Source organism: Gracilinanus agilis, chromosome 2 (assembly GCF_016433145.1).
Source record: "Gracilinanus agilis isolate LMUSP501 chromosome 2, AgileGrace, whole genome shotgun sequence".
NCBI lineage: Eukaryota > Metazoa > Chordata > Mammalia > Didelphimorphia > Didelphidae > Gracilinanus > Gracilinanus agilis.
Genome location: NC_058131.1, coordinates 83,372,385 through 83,395,426, shown reverse-complemented (window position 1 = coordinate 83,395,426; position 23,042 = coordinate 83,372,385). Strand labels below are relative to the sequence as shown.

Here is a 23,042-nt window from a genome sequence, read left to right as displayed (position 1 = left end):
CAGTTCCTCAGACTCTGCTCCCCTATGTCTGATAGTACTCCTCCTCACCTCTGAGATTGTGCCCCTGGACTGCAATCTAGTTCTGGACATGGGCAATGTGACAAGAATCTTGCACCCAGATCCAGCAAAGGGATCCATATAATTTCCTTCTGAGAAGTTAGCTGACCCCTCTTACTATCTGTAGATAAGAGCTCCCGAACCCTTAGCTACTATTTCAGCAGTGCCCAAGGCTATTGCCTTGATGGGGTCTGCCCTGGCAAACTATGCTCCACCTCTACCCTGTTGTGCTCTATCCCTTGTGCCAGCCTTCTAAATTGTTTTGGGCTGAAAAATTATTTCACCTTATCTTTTTGTGGCTTATGCTGCTCTAGAATCTTTTTTGAGGCATTATGTCAAAAATTTTTGAAGAGTAACTTGGTTGAGATTATATGAGTCCCTGTACCTTCTCCACCATCTTGGCTTCTCCCCAAGGTAAGGGTTTAATAAGCCAGAGAGTTTGAAAAAAGCCAGACTCGTGGTTTTTGGGTCAGAATCCCCTCAAGTTGAACCCAAATCTAAATGAACCCAGAGTTGAGAATTCCAGACTCCCTGAATCAGAAAGTTCTGTTGAATTGATATATTCAAAGAAAGACACAAAATAACTTTCATGAGTGGAGTACTAGCAATTAGTAATTAAGAATTCTTTTGTGTAGAAGTTAAGGTTAGCTTTGAAGAAAACTAGTGATTCTAAGTGACAGAGAAAAAGAGGGCACAGCTAGTGAAAAGACAAAGGGATGGAAGATAGATTGATGTGTGTAAGAAACAAGAACAAGGCAAATTTGCCTAGACGGTAGTGTATATGAATGACTCCATATATTGCACATATCTGGCGTTACACAATTTCCCAGTCTATCAAATGAACAAATTGATCTAGATGACATTTAAAGTCCCTCCCAGGTTTAGATCTATGGATCTATGATTTCCTAGATTCATATTAGAAGAAGGGAACAGAAGAGGAATAACCCTGACATTTCTGGATCTCAAAGAAACTCTTCAAAATCATGGTAAAGTGTTCCATTCTATCCTGACAAGCCTAGAGAATAATTTAGGGCATGAAATTGGGATCCTGGGTACCCTAGGGAAGCTTAGCTTGTAGGTCACATCAAGGTTTCTTTCAACTCCAGGAAATCCCTTTAATGGGGTTTGGAAAGTATTTGCCTGGAACATGAACAAAGCAGCTTTGAGAAAAAGGCAAGGAGTCTGTGTCCCGAGTCTCAACCTCTGGCAAATTCACTAATTTGTTGAATAAATATTTATTGAACATCCAATGTGTGCAAGGCACTGAGCTGTAAAAATAAATGAAAAAGCTAAATAGTAGCAGGGACAGACATATCACTCAAATAGTGTTAATTACCTACTTTGCATCCAGCTACTGTTTAGTTATGTGTCCTCCCCATCCCCAAAAGAGAGCAGAGCTCCTCTCCACCCCCAATTTTCTCTCTATTGCAATCAGATATGCAACTGTGCTCTTTATTACAGATAGGTGAGTCCAATTATTGTTAGTTTGTCCATTAGAAATACTTTCTGACACAAAGAAGACAGTAATTAGAAAGACTTTAAACTCATGAGGTCCTTCTTTCCTCCAGAAGTGTTATGATGAAAAATGGATAGGGGTTATTTTGGGGACTCTGACTATTCTATAACATTTCAAGGAACTTTGATGTCAATGGCATGAATGCTCCTCTGATGAGGAATATCCTAACTCCTTTGGACCTCATAGATAAGGCAGAGGCTAAGAAAATAAGTACTTTTAGGAAAAATTTTTGTTGATAAATCTCTCCAGATTTAGTGGCTCTAGGAGGATACATATTGTTTCACTACTGGTGGTCTTTGAAGTCTTTCCAGCTTGATGGAACCTGCCAGAGCTTGTACTCTTGATAGTATAGACTCTGAGAACACCTTGGTACACAAAAATGAGGCATTGGAAGACTTTAATGAAATAATATTGACAACAATAGAGTTAACTTATTTAAATGCAGTGCTAGGCAGAAAGACATTCTCATGTTTTCTTTCCCATTTTCACCCCTGCAGAACTCTTCTTGGTAGGGAAGGCCATCGTGCAACACCATTGCTGAAAGCCAGGAAGGGGTTTTGCAAAAAGCAGAGTTGCTTGATGTTACCACCCTAATTGGTTCTTTTAAAATAGTATTTCCTCCTTCCAAAAGTACTATTATAATTAAACTTAGTTCAGTTCAATTCTCCCCTACTCTGTTCTAAGTAATCTTACACTGAACAAATGAATGGGTAAGTGAAAAGAGTCTAATCAGCCCTGAGCTAGGTGCTGGGGATACAAATACAAAAAGAAAGAGGGTCCCTGCCTTCAAGTAACTTACATTCTAATTGGAAAAAATAATATATTTAAAGGATGAGAGGCTAGGGAGGATGTTTGGTGGTAGGAAATCAAAGAGACAGTAAATAGAGCCAGATAGCAATTCACTAACATCTTTTTTTTTTTTTTTCAGAAAAGATAGTATTGATTTAGTTAACATTCCCAGGGCTAGAAGTGGAAACCAAAGGAGAAAAGGAAAGATACCAGTATAAGGCATGAAAGATAGCTAAAGAGTAGCTGACTGGGCATGAGCTGGGCTAGTCATGAAGAACTCTCATCAATCAGGATCCTAGGACCCTAGGGTAGCAGCTAGAGTACCATATCAAAGAATGGAGAGCAATAGCATGGGCTGAAGATGACCGGAGAGCAATGTGTTGAGTCTGCATATCTTAAAATGAGTCATTAACTAGAACAAAAGGTAATTTGAGGTGAAGAAAGCAAAATATTATAGAGATGCCATTTTGTGGAAAGAAACTGGCCGTCAATGTTAATTTCATCGCCAAGAAAAAATTAATTCTCTAAGAATGTGTTTTCGAACACTGGCTCTGGAGTCAGAAAATTAAGGTGGGGAGATTTGGTTTAACTCTAGTTCCATGATCCTATCCCCTCCTCCCAAAACAAAGAAAAAATGACTAATTTGAAGATACTCTAAAATGCAATCCTTGCAATATTGTGAGGTAAATCACACAAAATTAACCCAATTTTAAAGACGATGAAACTGAGATTCAGAAAGTTAAGTATCTTGCCCAGGATCATAAGTATCTGATCTGAAATTTGAACCTTGGTTTCAAGTCTTTCTACCATATTACCTTGTTTCTACTTGGCCTGTGCAGTAGTAAGCATCCAAGGAATGTCAAGTAGGGAATCCCCTTACTCATAGATACTTTCAGATCCCACATACCCATTGTGTTTTTTCAGGAAAGTAGCAGACCTCTATCATGCCCAGCATGGTAGAGAAAGCAGAAGGTATTTAGGTCAATAAATGGTTTAAAGAGAAATCTGCACTTCTTGGGAAATAAGGACAACAGCAGCTGCTGAGCTTAATTCCTCTTGGAACCCTGTTGACATCTTCAAGTGAGATCACTGATCTCTGGAACTTCCCCTACCCCCACTCCTATCCCCCACTTTCATCAGTGGCCTGATATCATGAGGGATTTTCCCAGTTTTCTAGACACTTGTGAGGGTACATTAGAGAAGGGCTAAGTGGGGAATTAGTTTATGTTTATTTTTAGCTTTACATTTGCAAAGCTGCATTAAAATGGCACCATTTATTAGAGAAGATTAAAACTTTTCATAAAAAGTTGATAGAAAGGGGCGACTAGTTGACTTAGTGGATAGAGAGTCAAGTCTTGAGATTGGAGGACTAGGGTTCAAATCTGACCTCAGACACTTCCTGGCTGTGTGATGTTGGGCAAGTCACTTAATCCCAATTACTAGCCCTTACTGTTATTTTACCTTAGAACCAATGTTTAGTATCAATTCTAAGAAAGAAAGAAAAAGTTAAAAAGTCGATAGAAAATTGAAGAAGAGACACTAGTACTGTAGCATTAAGCCAAAAGATACCCACTCTCAAGTCTTGCCCTCTCTTCTGCTCTCTCTTTCTAGTACTTTCTCTTTTGAAGCACCATTAACAGCATAGATGACTTCATCAGAATGTCACAGGTGAAACCAACCAGATAACATTTAATGAGGATAAATGAAAAATTCTGTTTAGTTATAAAATAATTAATCATAGAGGTCTGAAATGGATAAGCCCTACTTAGTTTGATAGCCATTAAAAAAATCCTTACCTTTTTTCTTAGAATCTATAATGTATAATGTAAAGTTCCAAGGCAGAAGAGCGCTAAGGGCTAGACAGTGGGGGTTAAGTGACTTGCCCAGAGTCTCACGTGTCATTTATGACCAGTCTTAAACATTAGCTATGTAACCACATATAAGTCACTCTAACATTTGCCTATAGAGTGAGTATAATTAAAATTGTGTTCTCTATCTCACAAGGTTGCAAACCTTAAAATGTAATTTATATAAATGTAATTGGTATAATTATTAAGAGTTAGGGTAGGCAGTTGGATAGCTCAGTGGATTGAGAGCCAGGTCTAGAGATGGGAAGTCCTGGTTCAAATCTAACCTCAGACATTTCCTAGCTGTGCCACCCAGGGCAAGTCACTTAACATCCATTACCTAGTCTTTACCATTCTTCTGCCTTAGAACCAATACATAGTACTGATTCTAAGATGGAAGGTAAGGGTTTTTTAAGAGTTAGGTGGGATTTTAACAGGTAGAGATGAAATAAGAGAGCTATTCCAAACATAGGTAAAGGAAGGTATCAGAAGATTGTCATAAAATAATTCAGTAATTAAGTAACAGTAGAAATTAGAGAAGAAAAAGAAATTGAAAAGATCAAAGTAGGCAATGAGGAAACTAAACTATCGCTCTTTGCAGATGACATGATGATATACCTAGAGAATACAAGAAAAACAACTAAAAAGCTAATAGAAATAATTCATAACTTTAGCAAAGCTGCAGGGTACAGAATAAACCCACATAAATCATCAGCATTCCTATATGTTTTCAACAAAACCCAGAAACATGAGTTAGAAAGAGAAACTCCATTCAGTAATTAAGTAAAGAGTAATTAAATTTAGCACAAACATGGCATATGAAGAGGGGAGTAAGGTAGATTAAGCTGGGAAAGGAGAGTACTATCAAATTGTGACAATCCTTGATATGCATTAGTAGGCAATAGGGAGCTATTAAAGGTTTGTGGGTTTTTTTAAATAGAGAAATGTCATAACTAGATCCATACATAAAGAGGATTAAACTGAATGAACTAGGGTGCAAGAGAAGTAGAGACAGGAAAAGAAGAGACAAGCCTCTTAGGAGGCCACTGTAATCATCAATGTCATCATTGTCATAAAAGCTCTCATTTATATAGTGTTTTAAGGTTTGCAAAATGCTTTATAATCATAGTAACTTGAACCTATAGTAAAGGGTAATAAATATATATGGAGATACAATGATAATGATTGAATGAACTAGGTGAGGGAAAGAAAAAGTCAAAAGCAAACACCAAGATTTTCAATGTGAGTGCCTGGGTGAATAATTGTGCCACTTATATAGAAGTAGGAATGTCCAAATGGAGACTTCCACTGGATCTGAAATCAGCACAATTCATATCCTAGCTTCACTACTGAGTGATCAAATGAAATAATTTTTATAAAGTGCTTAGCACAATCCACGGCAGGTGGTAGCTGCTTTATAAATGCTTATTCTTTGTTCTCTTCCTCTCTCCCACTTTGAGAAAGCCACCATCTAAGCCCCACTCTTTGGGTTCCAATTTCTTTATCTGAAAAGTGACAGTGTTTTGACTTCTAAGTTGCCTTTTTCTTAAGTCTAATCTTCAAATCTATTGCTTTGCCCAACCCAACTATCCCATCATACCTCTGATTAAATGTGAAAGGTAAAGATGAAAGAGAAAAAGGATTGGAAAAGGAACATTATATTTGGTGATAGATCTTTAAGAGATCAAAATGAGTAGAGCAAAGGAGATGGAGGGAATAAAGTAAACAACCATTTATTAAGTATTTCCTGTGTGCCAAACACTGGGCTAGGTACCCTGGGTACAAATGCATGCACAAAGACAATCCCTGGGTATGTTAATGTAACAAAAAAAAAACAAATAAAAAAATCTTAATATAAAAAATAAAAGGGTAGGTCCTCCACCGCCCCACTTAAAAGACAGTTCCTGCCCTAAGGAGGGAAGGGATATGCTTTTAAAGTCCAGAGGAAGTCTAGAAAAGGCCAGGGGGAGAATGAAGACAGACCAGCATTAGCCCTGCTGCAAAATGGAGGCTACAGGAGGACCTCACCAATGGAAGAAGAGGGATAGGAGCTTATGAAGAGAGATCCTCTGGTGAGTAGGTCAGGATGGCAATAGGTTGTCCAGAGGAGGTCATTTAAGATGATGAAGGGCCTGGAATTCATGTTTTATTAAGAATGATTGAAGGGATTTTGGGGAGGGGTGTTTAGCCCTGACACCTTAAGGATATATAATTCTTACACTTTTGTTTTTGTTTTTAACCTTTACCTTCTGTCTTAGAATAGATACTAGGCATCAGTTCCAAGGCGGAAGAGTGATAAGTGTTTGGCAATTGGTGTTTAATGACTTGCCAAGGGTCATACAGCTAGGAAGCATCTGAGGCCAGAATTGAACCCAGGACCTCCTTTCTCCAGGGCCTAGATCCTTATCCACTGAACTACCTAGCTCCCCTAATTGTTGCTTTTTGATATTCAAAAGGTTATGATGCAGAAGAAGTAGAGTTGTCCCAAAGCATTAAACTATTAACAATGCAATTAAGACAGAAAGAGGCAGATAGGTTCGACATAAGGAAGAACTTTATTATTGTTAATTCTGTTCAACTAGGGAATGAATTGTCATGGGCAAATAACCCTTGGGCTTTTATTAAGAGCAAGCAAGAAATTATTGGGAGTAAGGATTAAAAAGTCCAAGATGATGATGTATAAGCACCCAGCAGTAATGTTCTCTGTCTCTCTGTTTCTCTCTCCTCTGTCTGTCTGTCTGTCTGTCTGTCTCTCTCTCTCTCTCTCTCAGTGTGGAGAAAGTAACTTGGGTAACTTTTTATTTCCCAGGGTCGAGAATAATTAGAGTTTCTGATATAGTTCACAGCTAGGAACAATGTGGTAGTGCAATGGATAGAGTGCCAGGGCTGGAGTCAGAAAGACCTGAATTCAAGTCTATCTTCAGACAATGGTTGTCTGACCATAACTAGGCAAGTCACTTCACCTCTGTTTGCCTCAATTTCCTTATCTGTAAAATGGGGATAATAATAGTACTTTACCTTCCAGGGTTATTGTAAGAATCAAATAAGTTAATTGTAAAGCCCTCAGCATTGTGCCTGGCACATATTAAGTGCTATATAAATATTAGTTGTCATTATAGAGTTCCCTCTAAAAATGCAAGGAAGAAGGACCATGCATTCTTAATACTAAAATGATCAACACTTACCCTTAGAGAGGATAGTAGAGGAAAAGGATTCTAACACAAAGAATAGATTAAAAAAACTAAATTGAATGACACTGTCACAGATGTATGAGTTGCTATTTAGTTTAGTTTGATTATTTAGTATGTTTATCATCTCAGGAATGTAAATATTCTTCCAGAGGAGCAAATCTAACTCCCATGTTCTTTCACCTTGTGTGAAAGTGTGAAAGTTTTTTTCATGTCCTCTAATGAATCCCTATCAAGGATCTACTCAGTGCTAGAGGCTTTGTTTTATGTCTCATGAGTATCATTGTAGTTCTCAACTTTGCATTCTGCTCTCTACCCTTCCATCTCTCTATATCACCAGTGCATTTCCTTCTCTTGATCATACTTTTCTTAGATCTCATCTGTTCTGACAGTCCTGGCACATAAATTGCCTTTGTTAATATGCTGTCATCAATTTAGGTTTGTCACTCATTTCTCTATTACTCCATGTATCACCTGCGATTGTGATGTAGATGTTGTGGCATGTCATTGCAGGCAGAAATACAGCATTATGGACCTAGACAACTCATCTTTTAGAACCGAGATAAGTCATTCTGTGATTTGGCAGCAGCCACAATGGCACAGAGGGATAGAGTGCTGGATTTGAGAGTCAGGAAGACCTGGGTTCCCTATGAGACTCAACTATATGACCCTGGGCACAGCACTTAACTACTCTTGGCCTCAGTTTCCTCATCTGTAAAATGAGGATAATAATAGCATCTACCTCGCAGGATTGTTGTGAGAATCAAATGAGAAATAAGATTACATAATAATGTCAAGTGCTTTGTCAATCCTAAAGAGCTAGATAAATGCTATTATTTGTAAACTTTAAAAAATAATGACTAATTTTTTTTTCTTTGAAACTTCATTTGCTTGTGTAGGCTAATAGAGAAGATTTTCACACAATTGGTTAAAGAATAGGTCTTTGAAGGTTATGGGTTGGGGGATGACAAACTGGGAGAAGTCAGAATGTCTTTGCTGTTTAAGTATGGTGTAGGCAGCAAATTGTCAGCTGCAGAGCCTGAAAAGTAAGCTGTGATGAAGAAGCAAGCACTACCAACTATCCTGCTTGATAGATGGTAAGATGTTTCATGAATGAATGACTGATACTTCTATTCCCCCTCCCACTTCATTTCACTGCTCTCTTCCAGTTGCCTCTTTCCCAGTGACCCTAATGATTCTGTTCTCCTTTATGAGGGAGAAAAAACAGATTAAAGAATTCATATATAACAATGGAGGGAGATGGAGAAAAATAAAGGAAAAGAAATGAAGGATGAGGGAAAAATAAGTACAGAGAAATCAAAAGAAGAAAGAGTGGGGGTTCTGAGTAATGAATGTACAAGAGGGAAAGGAGAAGAATAAGGCGAGAAATGGGACAGTTTCTGGAGTTGTATGAAGAAGAAAGACAATGGTGGAGGGAAAGAAAAAAAAAACCAGAAAGGATGGTGAATTCAGGGGAGAAAAGAGGAAAAGAATGGAAGAAAATAGAAAGTGAAAGGAAATAGGCAAGAATAAGAGGTGATTAAATTACAGTGCTTCACTATGAACATCTGACAAATCATAATATTGAATATAATGTAATGCATGAGACTTTTACACAGCTTTTTCCCTAAAAATAAGGGTTGGAAGTGCGAATTGGGTAAAGCTGGAGTAGGGAGCCTGCCAAAGCCAGAGGCTAGGCCTGATTGCATAGTTATATTGCTAGTTCCAAGTACTTGTTTGTAGCCCAGTTTAAAACCTGGAAAGGGAAAGGAAAATCTGTAATCAGTTATGTAGATACTCAATAAACTCTCTTTAACGCTGATTTAAATACTTTAACACCAGGGTTTGAAATCATTTCCAGAGAAATCTTGAAAAAGAAAGCTCAGCAGTCTTTGCTCCCCAAACAAACATATGCCAATGAACAAATGAACAATGAACAAATACATAAGATAAAATTGTACTTGGAGAAAAGGTGATTATGTCTTGTGTTTAGTTTTATTCTGTCCCAGAGGCTAATTAGGGTTTTTAAAGACTCCTGCATTAGATATATCACAATTCAAAATGAGATGAAGTCTGTTTTATAACCCTCCATTTTGGAGTCATAGACATTATGTGGGTATACTATCATCTTTATGGTCCTTAGAATCCATGATTTAAAAACAAAAACAGAAGGCAAAGGAAAAAGCAAAACAAAATTTCTAGCCAAATAACAGGTGTGTCTTCAGGTAACAAACGAGGAAGGAACATGGAATTATTAGCCATTTCCTAATCTCCCTAATTGTTGTAGTCTAGTCACCAGAAGGTCAAATACTGAAGCTGAAGGTTAAATACTTTGGCCACATAATGAGAAGACAGTACTCAAAGGAAAAGACTCTGATGTTGGAAAAGATTGAAGGAGAAGGGGATGGTAGAGTTTGGGATGGATAGACAGCATCATGGAAATAATGAACGTGAACTTGAATAGACTTTGGGAGATAGTGGAGGATAGAAAACCCTGGTGTGCTGTGGTCCATTGGGTCATGACTGAACAACAAAGCCTCTTTGTCTTCCTCAAATGATTATGCCTATGCTTACCTGTTACCTGTTGAATGCATTCTCTCTTGTAGAATATAAATTCCTTAAAGAGAGTGACTATTTTTCATTTTAGCTTTCTGTCTCCATGGTGTCAACTATCATTTCTGTGCAGATGACTTCCAAATCTACATATCCAGCTCTCACTCCTCTCCTGAGCTCAGAAATAGAACTCATTAGTCCCCTTCCCCCTCAAATCCAACCCTTCTGTCAAGAGAACAACCATTCTTCCAGTCACCAAGGTTCACAATCTAGGAGTCATCTTCAACTTCTTCAATTTCTCTTCCCCATCCCCATCCATATCAAATAAATCACAAAATGTTGTTGATTCTTCCACCATAAAATCTCCCAAATGTGTCCCTTTTCTCCACTGCCATAACCATCATCCTAATTCAGGCCATCACTTTCCATAGGCTATTGGTCTCTGTACCTAGTCTCACTCCTCTCCAACCCATGCCACATACAGCAACCAAATCATCCTGAGGGGCTTATCTAACCATCTTTGATCCAGAAACCCTCTTGGTTGCTCTCCATTGCCTCCAAGATAAACTCTTCTGTTTGTCATTGAACAATTTGCCTCCAGCCTGTCTTGCAAGATTGATGACATATGACTTCTTTCCTTTACATTCCAGTCAAACATCATACTGGCTGCTCCTGGTAGGTAGCATTCCATTTTCCATTTTAATGCTTTGCATAGACTGGCCCCAAAGTCAAGATCCTGCATACCATAGCCTCATGGAACTATTTGCTCTCTTCAAAGATCTGTTCAGGTACCACCCCCTATAAGAAGACTGTCACAGGTGCCTGCTATTCTGCTCCTCAGAAACAATTTTACATTTACTTTGTATATGGATATTTATTATATTATATATCAGTATATGTCCTCTGTATCCCAAATAAAAAGTTACTTGAGGAAAAAATGGTTTCATTTCTCTGTCTCCCTAGCACTTGGCACATAGTGGGTATTTAATAATATGCATCTCCAGAGCCTGGACAAGGCCTTGTATACAGTAGGTGCTTAATAGGAGTAATAGGTGATATGGTAGAAGGTTGCTCCTGGAGTCAGGGAGACCTGAAAAAATTTGAATTCTGACTTCTTGTCTTGCACTCTTACTGAACTCTGTACTGTAGGAGGAGTCATTTATCCTTTCCAAGCCTCAGTTTCCTCATCTGTAAAATGAGAATAATAGTACCTACCTCACAGGATTATGGAGATTATATATATAAAATGCTCTGAAGATCGTCTGTGCAGAGTGTCCCCAAGGTCTTTAGAGTAGTTTTAATAGAAGACTCTTGCCCTAAGACTTTTGGGGACAACCTAGATAGATGCTATTATTATATAACATATAATTGTGGAACTGGATGGTTGTGGCCGGCAGGAAGGAAGTCTTTTTCATCTATAGCTTCTCCTAGGAGACATGTAGGCAGCAGCTTGAAAATACTACAAGAGGAGGGGATGTCATTTATCTAGTTAATTAAAACACACATGCCACGCCAGACAAATTTCTCCTCAAGAGAGGAAAAATGGCAGAAGAGAAAGGACCTGTTAGATCACTCCTCTTGAGAATGCTTTTTGAAAAGGAGCCCAAGAAGGAAGGGTCACGCGATTTCTTTGCAGCACGTTTGAAGAAGCCAGAAAGGAAAAAAGGAAAAAACAAAACAAAACAAAAACAACTACGAAACCCATCTTCATCTCCCTTAAGAGGAGTAGTAGACACATGCACCCACACGTTCAACTTCGCAGGAAGGAATGAAGCAGGCATTGATAGCCCCGCCGCGAAGCTCCAGAAACATCTCCCTTTCGGTCTGATGGGTTTAACAGGTGACTTAGATACAAGGCTGAGCCTCCCTCAGTCGCTCTAGCTCGCAGGGAGGTGGCTGGGTGGCGTGTGTGCGTGTCGGACGGGGGAGGGGGGGAAGGCGGGGTGCTGCTGCTTCTCCCTCCCCCACACTGCTGGCAGAACAGCCTCTGCGTGTCAGGTACCGTGAGAAGGCGCGGGAGGAGGGGGAGCCCAGATGAGTGCTGAGGGGATGACTTAGAGCCGGCTTTCCAGAAGCCGCGCACGCAATGCAAACTCCGCACGCAAAGGGGAGGCGACCCAGGAGGAAAAAAAAAAACACACACACACGCCACCAAACTTTTCAACTCTCTAAAGCTCGGGAGACAAGTTTTTCCCTCTTCCGTTCTTTTGCGTAGCCTACTCAATCCCACCAAGGGACGCCAGCCTGTCCTGTCTCGCCCCACCCTCCTTACAGGGTCCGCTCTCCCGAGAAAATCTTCCCTTGAGACTGTTTGCCAGAATGGACAGTGAGAGAGTGTGTGCCCAAGATTAAAGGCTGCTTTATTTACGGAGCGAGTGAGCGTGCTGGCCCCATCGGGCGTCTGCGGGCAAATAGTCCTGTTTAGTTGTTCGCCTAAGAAAACAGGCTCTGCGCCGTCTGCTGGGCACCCGTTTATAATTATGATTATGATTGTTTATTCAAGTATCTTCATTGGAGGATACCTGAAATCTCACCCTTTATGCCTTATAAGAAAAAGTGCTCGCGTGTGTCTTAAAAATATTTATTTAGGTGCCTTAAAAACAAATTTACATTTTCTGATACAGTTCTTGTTCTTTACGTTCGTGGCTGCTTATTTGTGAAATTCATAGGGGGAAAAATAGGGAATATGTATTTACATCGCTTCTATTATGCCATCTTATTTGGTCTCCACAACAGCCCTGAGAGGAGCTATTAACTTCACTTTACAAATGAGGAAACTGAGACAAAGGTTAATTAACTTACCCAAGGTCACAAAACTACGTTTTTGAGGCCAGTTTTGAATTCAAGATTCCAGAACAGCGGACCATCTACCCAACTATCTGTCTCTAAGGGATAGGGGTCAGGGGACATTTTAAATGAGTATAGCTAATGGCAGGTAGCCGATAGATGGCTGCAGAGTGGCAAGAAGCAAGCAGGAGCCGTAAAGGGTTCTCCTGTTTCCCTAGTTTACAGTTTATTCATTTTGTAGAGCAGTCCCATGCCACTTTTACCTATATTGGGCATTGGGGGATAGCTGGCAACTGACCAAGAGAATAAAATTAGAGGGGCATCAAGGCATTCTAAATCAAAGACTTGGATTATAGGTTTAGAGTTGGAAGGGACCCTAGAAGCCACTGACTCCAACCTTTGCAGATGTATGAAATGGAAAAGGTGGTTGGGAAGATCTACATTGAGGTAGAAACCCAACTGACAGGTAGAGGCCACCTGACTTGTCTCAGAGGCCTCTGGCAACTCTCTAAAACAGTTGGGAAGAGAGCATTTGCAAATGTGCAGTTGGTAAAGGAAGTTTCCTCACAAGGAGCTCCAGGACAAAGAGGAAAAGAGACTCAGAAAGGCAGAGTATAGGAGATACAAAGCCTGAATGTTTACATTAAGTCTCACAGATGCTCAAGTGAGAGTTGTCCCCAGGGAAAGATGGCGGGCATAGGAGTGAGGAGGGTCACTTTGGTGCTAGGATTCAGCTCTAAATGGAAGCTAGATAGAATCCAAGGTCTGGGAACTAGAGTATAGTTTATCCTAGGGGTGACTGCATCTCATTGCAAATAAAGCCCACCAACTGTATTTTCAAGCATATTTGCTAGTTTCTCCATTAAATCCTGCTTTCGGCTGTACTGCCATCAGGACTTTATTCTCCAACTCCATTTACCTATAGGGACAGAGGTCTAACTCAAGTAGTGGTAGTCTTAAAGGGCCCCTCCCCTTTTCCAGCACTGCCCCGCCCCTTCCAGGTCCATTCTGACTGCGGATGCTCCGACCAGCTCCCACCTCCCTTCTTTTTTCCCTCCCTCCCTCCTTCCATCCCTCCTCTTTTTCAGAGTCCTTAAAACCGGGAGAAATGGGATGCCGCATTTCCAAAGTCCAGGCTAGTTCAGTTTGCAAGTAGCAAATTCCTGTTCCACACCGGTCCTCCAAGCTAAAAGTGGGCTGATTCTGCCATCCTTGATCCTTAAACCACGTCGAGCGCTGCTAGAAAATCTTAGCATTCTTCACGTTCCAGGGTGCAGAGCACCTGGGAAGCTAACTGCCTTTTCATAGCTTCACCTCATCTCAGGTTACTGCGCATCCCCTAATTTCGTCCCCTGGACTGTGGTGGGAACGAATTTCTAACTCTGTGGAGCAGGTTAAAAGATAATCTCCACCTTGCAGCCGTTGAGAATGAGATTGTCAGGAATATAGAGGTCTGATAGCATTCCCTCTTCGACGCAGCTGAGCGTAGATAGTAACCAGAGCTACAGTCATTTCCTCAGCTCCTCACTCCTCAGACATTGCTGGAAGCAGCGCCTACCCACAGGTCAGTAGTATCTTTGAGAAGTTTGGGAAGCCTTTACCTTCTCGTTTTACCAGTTTTTGGCAGATGGGTGTGTGAAGGGTGGAGGGAGGACTAGGGAATGCACCGATTGGGAGATAGAGGGAAGAGGGGCAGTCCGTGCCTAGATCCCCCTCGGGGCTTTCTTTTTCTGGAGGTACCGTTATACTGATGTTTTGGGAATGTTTCTCCTTAGACACACCTTTCGAATCTTCCCCTACCCTAGAAGTAAAAAGAGAGCGACCAGAAGGGGCCGAGGGGAGCTCGGCGGGAAGAATAACAATGCAGGGTGGTTGCTGGTGGAATTCAATGTCTTCTCATAGGCAGCACCCGAAGCATCCTTAGCAGAGCTTGTGAGGGAAGGGGAGCCAACTCGGTCCTGACGGAATTAATCACAACCTCCTCCTTCCTCTCTAGTTATAATTGTTTACATTATATATATGGGTTGGTCTCTTCTGACTTAATTCCACCAGGTCCTCTGAGCCTCTTTCTCTCCCCAAACTGTCCGTCCCCGCTCCCCGCCCCCTTCATTGCTCTTGATGCCCATGGATCATGTCTCCCACAGCATGGCCACAAGCCGAAGTAGCGAAGAAGCCTGGCTGCCCAGTCTTCTGTCCACACAGCAGACCACCCTCCTGCTCCTCTTCTCCGTGCTAGCCGTGGTCCACTTGGGCCAGTGGCTCCTACGGCGTTTCCGTCGAACCCCATGGGCCAGCTGCCGCCCCCCTGGTCCATTCCAGTGGCCCCTGATCGGAAACGCGGTTGAGGTGGGTAGCATCCCTCATCTATACTTCACTCGCTTGGCCCGCCGCTACGGTGACGTTTTCCAGATCCGTTTGGGCAACTGCCCGGTAGTGGTGCTGAATGGCGAGCGCGCCATACGCCAGGCCTTGCTACAACAGGGATCTGCCTTCGCTAGCCGCCCACCGTTCGCCTCCTTCCAGGTGGTGTCCAATGGTCGCAGCCTGGCTTTCAGCAAATATTCGGAGCTCTGGAAGGTGCAGCGGCGGTTGGCGCACGGCACAGTGCGCGCTTTCTCCACCGGACAAGTCCGCAGCCGCCGGGTCTTGGAGCAGCACGTGCTGAGCGAGACCCGGGAGCTGGTGGAGTTGCTGGTGCAAGGCAGCGCCGGGGGTGCCTTCCTGAATCCCGGGCCCCTCACCGTGGTGGCTGTGGCCAACGTGATGAGTGCTGTGTGCTTCGGCTGCCGCTACAGCCACAGCGACGAAGAGTTCCGTGGGCTGCTGAGCCACAATGAGCGCTTCGGGAGCACGGTGGGGGCTGGCAGCCTGGTGGATGTGCTGCCCTGGCTTCAGCGCTTCCCTAACCCCGTGCGCACCGCTTACCGCGACTTCCAGAAGCTTAACCATGACTTCTACAGCTTCGTTCTGGACAAGTTCCTGAAGCATAAGAGCAGCCTGCAGCCTGGAGCCCCACCCCGGGACATGATGGACGCCTTCATCCACACAGTGGGGAAGGAAGAGGAGAGCCCTGGAGAAGTAAAGCCTGGGCTGCGCCTGGACACAGAATACGTGCCAGCCACAGTTACGGATATTTTCGGGGCCAGTCAGGACACGCTTTCCACTGCACTACAGTGGCTTCTCATCTTATTCATAAGGTAAGGTTGGACTTACCTACGGAGAAGGGGCCAGGGTCTGGACCAGGCACAGATTTAGGTCTTAGTGTCTCTCAAACTCCCCAGTCATGTTCAGCCTTTCCACCCTCCCAACCTCTCTCTTGGGCTTGTGCGCTGCGTCCGGTAAGAAATTAGAGGTCTCTGAGGACCATTCCGTAACTCCAGTCACACGTAGTGACGCAGTGTAATCTGCAGAGTTGTGCCTCCTTCATTTTTGAGAGTTACGGAAGCCAGAGGAGTCTCCCAGATTAGTGCTTCGGCACTTGCAGATAAACTGACCTTTAAAGAGCACTTGTGGATCCCGCCGCCCAGCCTTTCTTCCTTTCCTCGTCCCTCCCTCCCAGGCACAGGAAAAGCACTAGGAGTCAGTTCCTCCTCCCCTCCTCCCCTTTCCTCCACCTCTCTGCCCCACTCCCCAGTGGAAAGCGTAAGGCAGTAAATATGTTAAATAAACACATCAGCCCATTAGGCGCTCTGGGGCTTAGCTTAGTCAGCAGCGCGGATCTGATGCTGGCTCTGGCAATCAAGAGGAGCAGACGGTTTAAGGCTTTGTTTCCCAAGGAAGTAAACCGAAAGAAGCAAAGCAAGCCCCGAGCCAGGCAGCGCTCCCCCCACCCCCACCCCCTTCCCCCAACTCCTAACCCCGCCTGGAGCCTTGGTTATGTCCCAGATCAAGATTAACGAGCACGGAAGCTTTGGGCTTGGAGCCAGAAACACAAAGTCTTATTAGAAAGGAAGGAAGGAGCAAGCTTAGAGCGTCACAGAAAATAAATAGAGTTGGGGAAAGGAGACGTAAGATGCAAAGACGTCCGGGAGCAATAGGTTCCCCAGGTGGAGAGGAAGCGCTCCACCACCCAGGAACAGCTCGGACTGTGTGGGGACGTGCCCAAGTCCTCCGCATCTCCTGTAGATTCTTTATCGTGATCGCGTGACTCGAAGGAGCAAAACAAAGGCTTAGACTTGCCACCCTTTTAGAGCAGTCCCTGTGCGTACATGCGCCAACAAAACCTAATGATACAAGAACTACACTCAGCGGCAACTTATTATAGAGGGGAGGCTGCTTACAACTTCTGGGAGGTTCTTCGCAGAAAGCTAGAGCTGCCAGACGAGCTGTGGCAACTTCCTACGGAAACCTTAAACAACTGTGGAGGGAAAAGTGGTCCTTGGAATTGGAGAGCACAGTCTAGTTCGTTAATGTCATTTGAGTGGCTGAGGTTACACAACAGCTGAAGGAATGGCATTAGTTATTACTGAAACAGTTTAGAATCTCAACCGCATTTTAAAAATCTTGCAACAATTCCAAATTTCACTTTTCAGTGCCCTTCAGATGGTTCCTAACTTCGGGGTGAAAATCAAAGCTGGGAATGTATCCTTCGAAAATTTCTAGCGAAGGTAAACATTTAGGAAGGGACAAGAAAAATGCTATTTAGTGAGCCGGTTTTCCTCAATTTATTGTTCCCAAATTATCATGCCATCTTGCACTTGTCTGCCAGCCTCTTTTTATCAACATAATTAGAAAAAGAAAAAAAAAGAACGAAAGAAAAGCCTCTCCTTCTTCAGCCAAACAGTCAGGATTAAGGAATGCTATCATTTTGGTATCCCTTTCAAACAGTATAGGGGAGGGGAAAAAATGGACTTTTTACATGGTTATAGTGAGCATCATTATGCAAGGTTAAAAAAACCAATCCTCATTTAAGAAGATAGAACAGAGTAAAAACACACAGCATAGGCCCTTGGCATGAAGAAGCTCTGTCTTTTTTTTTTCTATTAAGTAAGAAGAAACATTTTTAATATGCCACATCCTGCAAAACTTTTAATATGTAATGTCATGCATGCCCCCAGAAGTTAAATTAATGATGTAACTAACCCCCCTGAGTTCTTTAGATACACTTATATTGTTAGGGAAATGTTACATTAGCTTCTCATTCTAGAAGATTTTAGAATAATCAAACTCCTTCCCAAATAGACAATTTAAAATAACTATATGGGGGCAGCTGGGTGGCTCAGTGGATTGAGAGCCAGTTCTAGAGATGAGATCCTAGTTTCAAATCTGACATCAGACACTTCCCAGCTGTGTGACCCTGGGCAAGTCACTTGACCCCCATTGCCTAGCCCTTATCGCTCTTCTACCTTGGAGCCAATACACAGTATTGACTCCAAGACAGAAGGTAAGGGTTTAAAATAAATAAATGAAATAAAATAAAATAACTATTTATTCTTTGGGCAATAGAAATTACTCTCTCTAATTGTTTCTCCACTTGTATTTTTAAAAACAGATATCCTAAAGTGCAGGCCCAGGTACAGGAAGAATTGGATAGAGTGGTGGGCCGTGATCGATTGCCCTCCTTGGATGATCAGCCTCATCTTCCTTATGTCATGGCTTTTCTGTATGAAGCCATGCGCTTCAGTAGCTTTGTGCCCGTTACCATCCCACACGCCACCACCACTGACACCTCAGTCATGGGCTATCATATTCCCAAAGATACTGTGGTATTTATCAACCAATGGTCAGTTAATCATGACCCAGAGAAGTGGCAGAACCCAGAAGACTTCAATCCTGCCCGATTCCTGGACAAGAAAGGATTCATTGACAAAGACTTGGCTAGTGGGGTCATGATTTTCTCCATCGGCAAACGTAGGTGTATTGGGGAAGAGCTGTCCAAAATACAGCTGTTTCTCTTCATTGCCATTCTAGCACACCAGTGCAATTTCCTTGCCAATCCAGATGAGGACCCAGAAATGAGTTTTAGTTATGGGCTAACCATTAAACCACAGTCATTCACAATTAATGTCACATTGAGAGAATCTATGGAGCTACTTGATAGTGCCGTTCAAAGACTACAAGAGGAAAACAACCAGTGAGTAGCTAGCAGAAGGGTGATGAACTCAAAGTTGAAAAAACAAATGAGTCTAACAGTCTCTGTTAGTCTCTTTCTGCCATCACCATGTGCTCCTGTGAACCTTTTTGATGGGAAGCCACCAACAAGTATTTCTTCAGTGCCTGAAATGTGGTTCACCATAGAAGTGGATTCTGGTGAGCCAATGTATTTGACAGAGTAGCTCGTGAAACTACAAGTTACTTGCAAGATTTTATGGTTAGAGAATAAAGGGGATGGAAAAGCTTTTAGAAATATATTATAGCCTCACTATAACATTGTTCTTGGGGACTATTTGATGAAACCTTTTATAATAAAAAATAAAAAAAAAACCCAAACCTCCTTTTGGTATTAGTAATGTTATACACCTTGGGTAGGTTCCCAAGAGGCATCTGCTCGGAATTCTGTTGTGGAGCAAACAACAATACAGCAGAGTCCTGGGGTATATTATTGAACATTCAAAACCAAATATAGAAGTTTGAAGGTAAAAGAAGAGAATGAGGCCAAAAAGGAGACTGTTCATTTACTCTTCATCTCAAAGAAGGCATTAAAGATTTCTGTCTAAATAGGCCCAATTATTAAAGATAATGATTTATTTTTGATGAAATGTAGTTTGAGGAGTGATATAATAATATATGATATAAAATCATTTACATAAAAAGTAAATGGGAGGATATTGAGTTTATAGCCAGTTTCAGTGGTTTATAATGAATTCTGAAATACTCTGTAATATTCTAAGCTAGATACTTGCCTTCTGATTTCCAAAAGTTAATATATTTACAAATATAGGAAAAATCATGAATTTGTTTTCAGTCACAACTAAAATTCAAATGTACGGCAGAACAATCTCATCCTATTTTGAAAGGATAAATAATACAATACATGAGACATGCAATAGGCATCGCTATTCATTAAAGTTAAAAATACTACTAGTGAAAAGCAATTATATTAAATCATAAAAACTAATTAAAATTATTTCGTACAAAAAAGTAAAAAATGGAGCAGCTACCTGGTTGTTTGCGAAGATACCAAATAGACAATTTAAATGAATGGCATTGTTAAAACTACCACAACTAAATGATGCCAGTTCTCATTTAGAACTCTTTTTTTGGGTTCGAGTTATATTCATTGTTCCCAGCTGTCTATAAAAATATTTTTATATTCTTTCCCCAAACTGAATTGATTAAATTTTTTAAAGTCTAAATGATTTCCAACATTTTTCACATTTTATTGTGAATCTGAAATCTTTTTTTTAGGCTCTAAATTTTCAGCTACAGTTAGTGAAAATTTTGATTTTTTTGGTTGTGCAAGGATGAGGAAATTAAGAGTTTTTTTTAATATGATACCAAACATCTGGATGAATGATAAAAGTAATCATTTACCTGAATGTCCTTTGGTATCCTATAGATAAAACACTTGAAACACTGACCCAGATGTTTTGTTGTCCCTTACCGATATCCATATTGATATTTCCTATATTTTTCTCCTTTCATATTTCAAATTATATTTTTAAATAATGATTATAACACAAAACACTTTTAATAGCAACATCCGCATAATGAAATACATGTTTTTTTGGAAAACAAGTGATCTAATGCTGAGGAGGATTTGGTTTCCAATTGGCATCATGGTATAAATGATAAACAATTTTTTAAGATAGCCGACTTCATATACAGTTGTTTTAAAGAGGAGATACCACTCATCTGTATATTTAGATTCAGAAAATATTAGTTTAAGTAATGTTAAAATTTTTTAACTGATAAGCAAAATCATGGCTGCATAAATACTTTCCCCCAATATGAGAAAACAGTTGCCTAAAAGCTCACTGTTGATTTAAAACAAAATTAAAAAATAAATCAAATGTACTTTTTGGGAAGTCACTGTTGATAGAATTACAGAGCTTTTTATGAGCGTTTTTGAGAAACAGAATTGGAAGAAAGATGAATAATTCACATTTTTCCCATGCATGTTAAATTACTTTGCTTGAAGCATATGAATTCAGAAAAAGAATGCTCAGAGTGCCAGTTTTCAGGTCAGAATTTGTGATCCTCACAAGGACAATAATTTTAAAAAGCTTAATAATAAAAATGGGCACAGTCATACTTATTTTATGCAATTTTTTAAAAGGTTGTTTGAAAGCCACAGATGAGACAAAGTTTATGTTACTTCCTTTACCTTAATCGAGTAATCTAACCATCCTCAAGTAGGATCAGAAACTTTGTTCCATTGCCAGCTCTTCCACTTGGGCTTGCCCAATGAGCTATGGCAGAATTTGGTATATAGAAATCTGGATAAGTCATGAAGACAGCTTGACTGAAACATTTGATTATGCCATAATTCATTTCTCTGTATATAGGTCCCAGTGTTACCTGATAATAAAGCCATCTTTACTTAATATAAGAAGTATACTTGTTAACTCTCTGATTTATCTGGTTAGGATATTCAGCCATATTAAGTAATGTAAGTTATTGACTGCTATCTTTTCTCTATAACGAAAAAAGTATAGAAAGATAGAAGAGAGAGAAAGAGAAAAAAAAAGAAAGAATCCCTTTTGTAGTCTGAATTTTCCAGTTTGGTGGTTAAATTGATTGGACTAAATGCCTAATTATTTATCTCATTTTTCTTTGAGTTATTATAGATTATTATTATTATTATAGTTATTATAGATTCTATCCAGAATATTTGTAAATCATCTATCAAAGCAGAGTGTATATTCCAGATAATCAATACTGCTAAAACATATCCATAAAACAAGTAATTTTTTAAAAAAATTTTGAGTCTTGGACTTGTAAGAAGACTGTCTTTAAAAATTACAATGGCAGTGTTTCAGAATTGCCATGTAGATTATTGAAAAGTTTTCATACCCCAGAACTTAGCCTTCACCTGTGAAATTACTTTACAAACTTAATATTTTCATGTTAGATCTATATTAGATCACTTAATTATATAAGATAAACTTCACTTGTATTTTTATAATTATGATGCAAGAGTCCTTGTTATTTAGCCTCTGTTATCTTTGGATCTTTTCCAATAAGCTTTAAATATGTATATAGTCACCTCAAAGTTGTAGCTGAAAGTGATGCACATTCATTTTTGTGATATGAAGCATGAAAGCAGTACCAATTATGTATGTATATAAATGCACATATATGCCTCTGTAAAACTATCTTTTTTTACTTATTTGAAGATTCCTTTGTCCATCCTCAATGATTTAGAATGCTTGTAATCATGTAATGCTATTACCAAAAATTAAATAAAAAATTTTTACAATTGTTCATTTTGAATCATTGGATAAAAAAATCTTTTATATTCCACCAAGATGTATGCAAATCCTTCCAACTATAAATGGCTAACAAATGTGTGTTCCAAATCTTTTCTTCAGTCATTATCTCTTTTGTGTTACTCAGTCTTTCTATATTTTGTTTTATCTAGACTCCTTGCAAATCCCTATTTGATGTATTAAACCTGTCAGAATCATCCCTAGAAGTTAAATCTCATTAACAACTAACAGAGCAAAATGGCAATTAACAATGTAACTTAGGAAGGCACATTGAGATTATAATCATATATTTTATTTCACAGGACAAAGAATCATTTTTTAACAATGTCAAACACATGTCTTTGCCCCTCATAAAGGGTTTGCATTTTGTTCATTCCTCTTAATATTTGAGGAGGGAGAGACAAGTTAAAAACTTTCTCTAATATCCCAAAGGTGTAGAAATCTAAAAATCGTTCCACCCACTCCCAACCAATGTTTACATTTCATCAGAGACTTTAACTATTTTCAGGTGTATTTTACTCCCTGATCTTCCAGACAAGCTTTGAAATTGATTTCCTAAAGCTGTACTACAGAGACTCTCTCTTCTGGCCTATAGTTCATATTACAGTGAAAAACAAAGAGGAATTATAAAATAAAGAGGTCATTTAACACTTTGTCTGAGGAAACTTTCACTTTGCTGCCTCTCCCTCAGCTCTGATCCCCGCCCCACCCCCAAAGATAAAACTGTGAATTCACTTAAAAGAAATGCTCATTCTTTTTTCTTCTACACAGTTTGGGATAGGGATTTGGCAGTGGTTATTCAACTGCCTTTCCTTCGCCTGGTAGAAGAGTTCTGGGTGCCTTTTCAGGAAAAGAGAAAAGCGAATGCTTTTATGGAAAAAAGTCATATGTATATATATATATATATATATATATATATATATATATATATATA

General features: G+C 40.2%; 1 protein-coding gene across 1 annotated transcript; it reads left to right on the top strand.

Moving 5' to 3' along the window:
- The first annotated feature begins 14,882 nt into the window (after positions 1–14,882).
- On the top strand, positions 14,883–19,395 carry LOC123234682 (cytochrome P450 1B1). The gene is made up of 2 exons (XM_044660627.1): positions 14,883–15,934; positions 18,229–19,395. Exons 1-2 carry the CDS (start codon positions 14,883–14,885, stop codon positions 18,812–18,814), a joined length of 1,638 nt encoding a protein of 545 aa, XP_044516562.1. The 3' UTR covers positions 18,815–19,395.
- Positions 19,396–23,042: the final 3,647 nt, after the last annotated feature.

What these genes read in the sequence shown, in the direction of transcription:
- LOC123234682 (XM_044660627.1), top strand. Translation starts at nt 14,883, where the DNA reads ATGGCCACAAGCCGAAGTAGCGAAGAAGCCTGGCTGCCCAGTCTTCTG. An exon ending in CTTCTCATCTTATTCATAAG is followed by an intron (nt 15,935 to 18,228) that starts GTAAGGTTGGAC and finishes TTTTAAAAACAG; the next exon opens with ATATCCTAAAGTGCAGGCCC.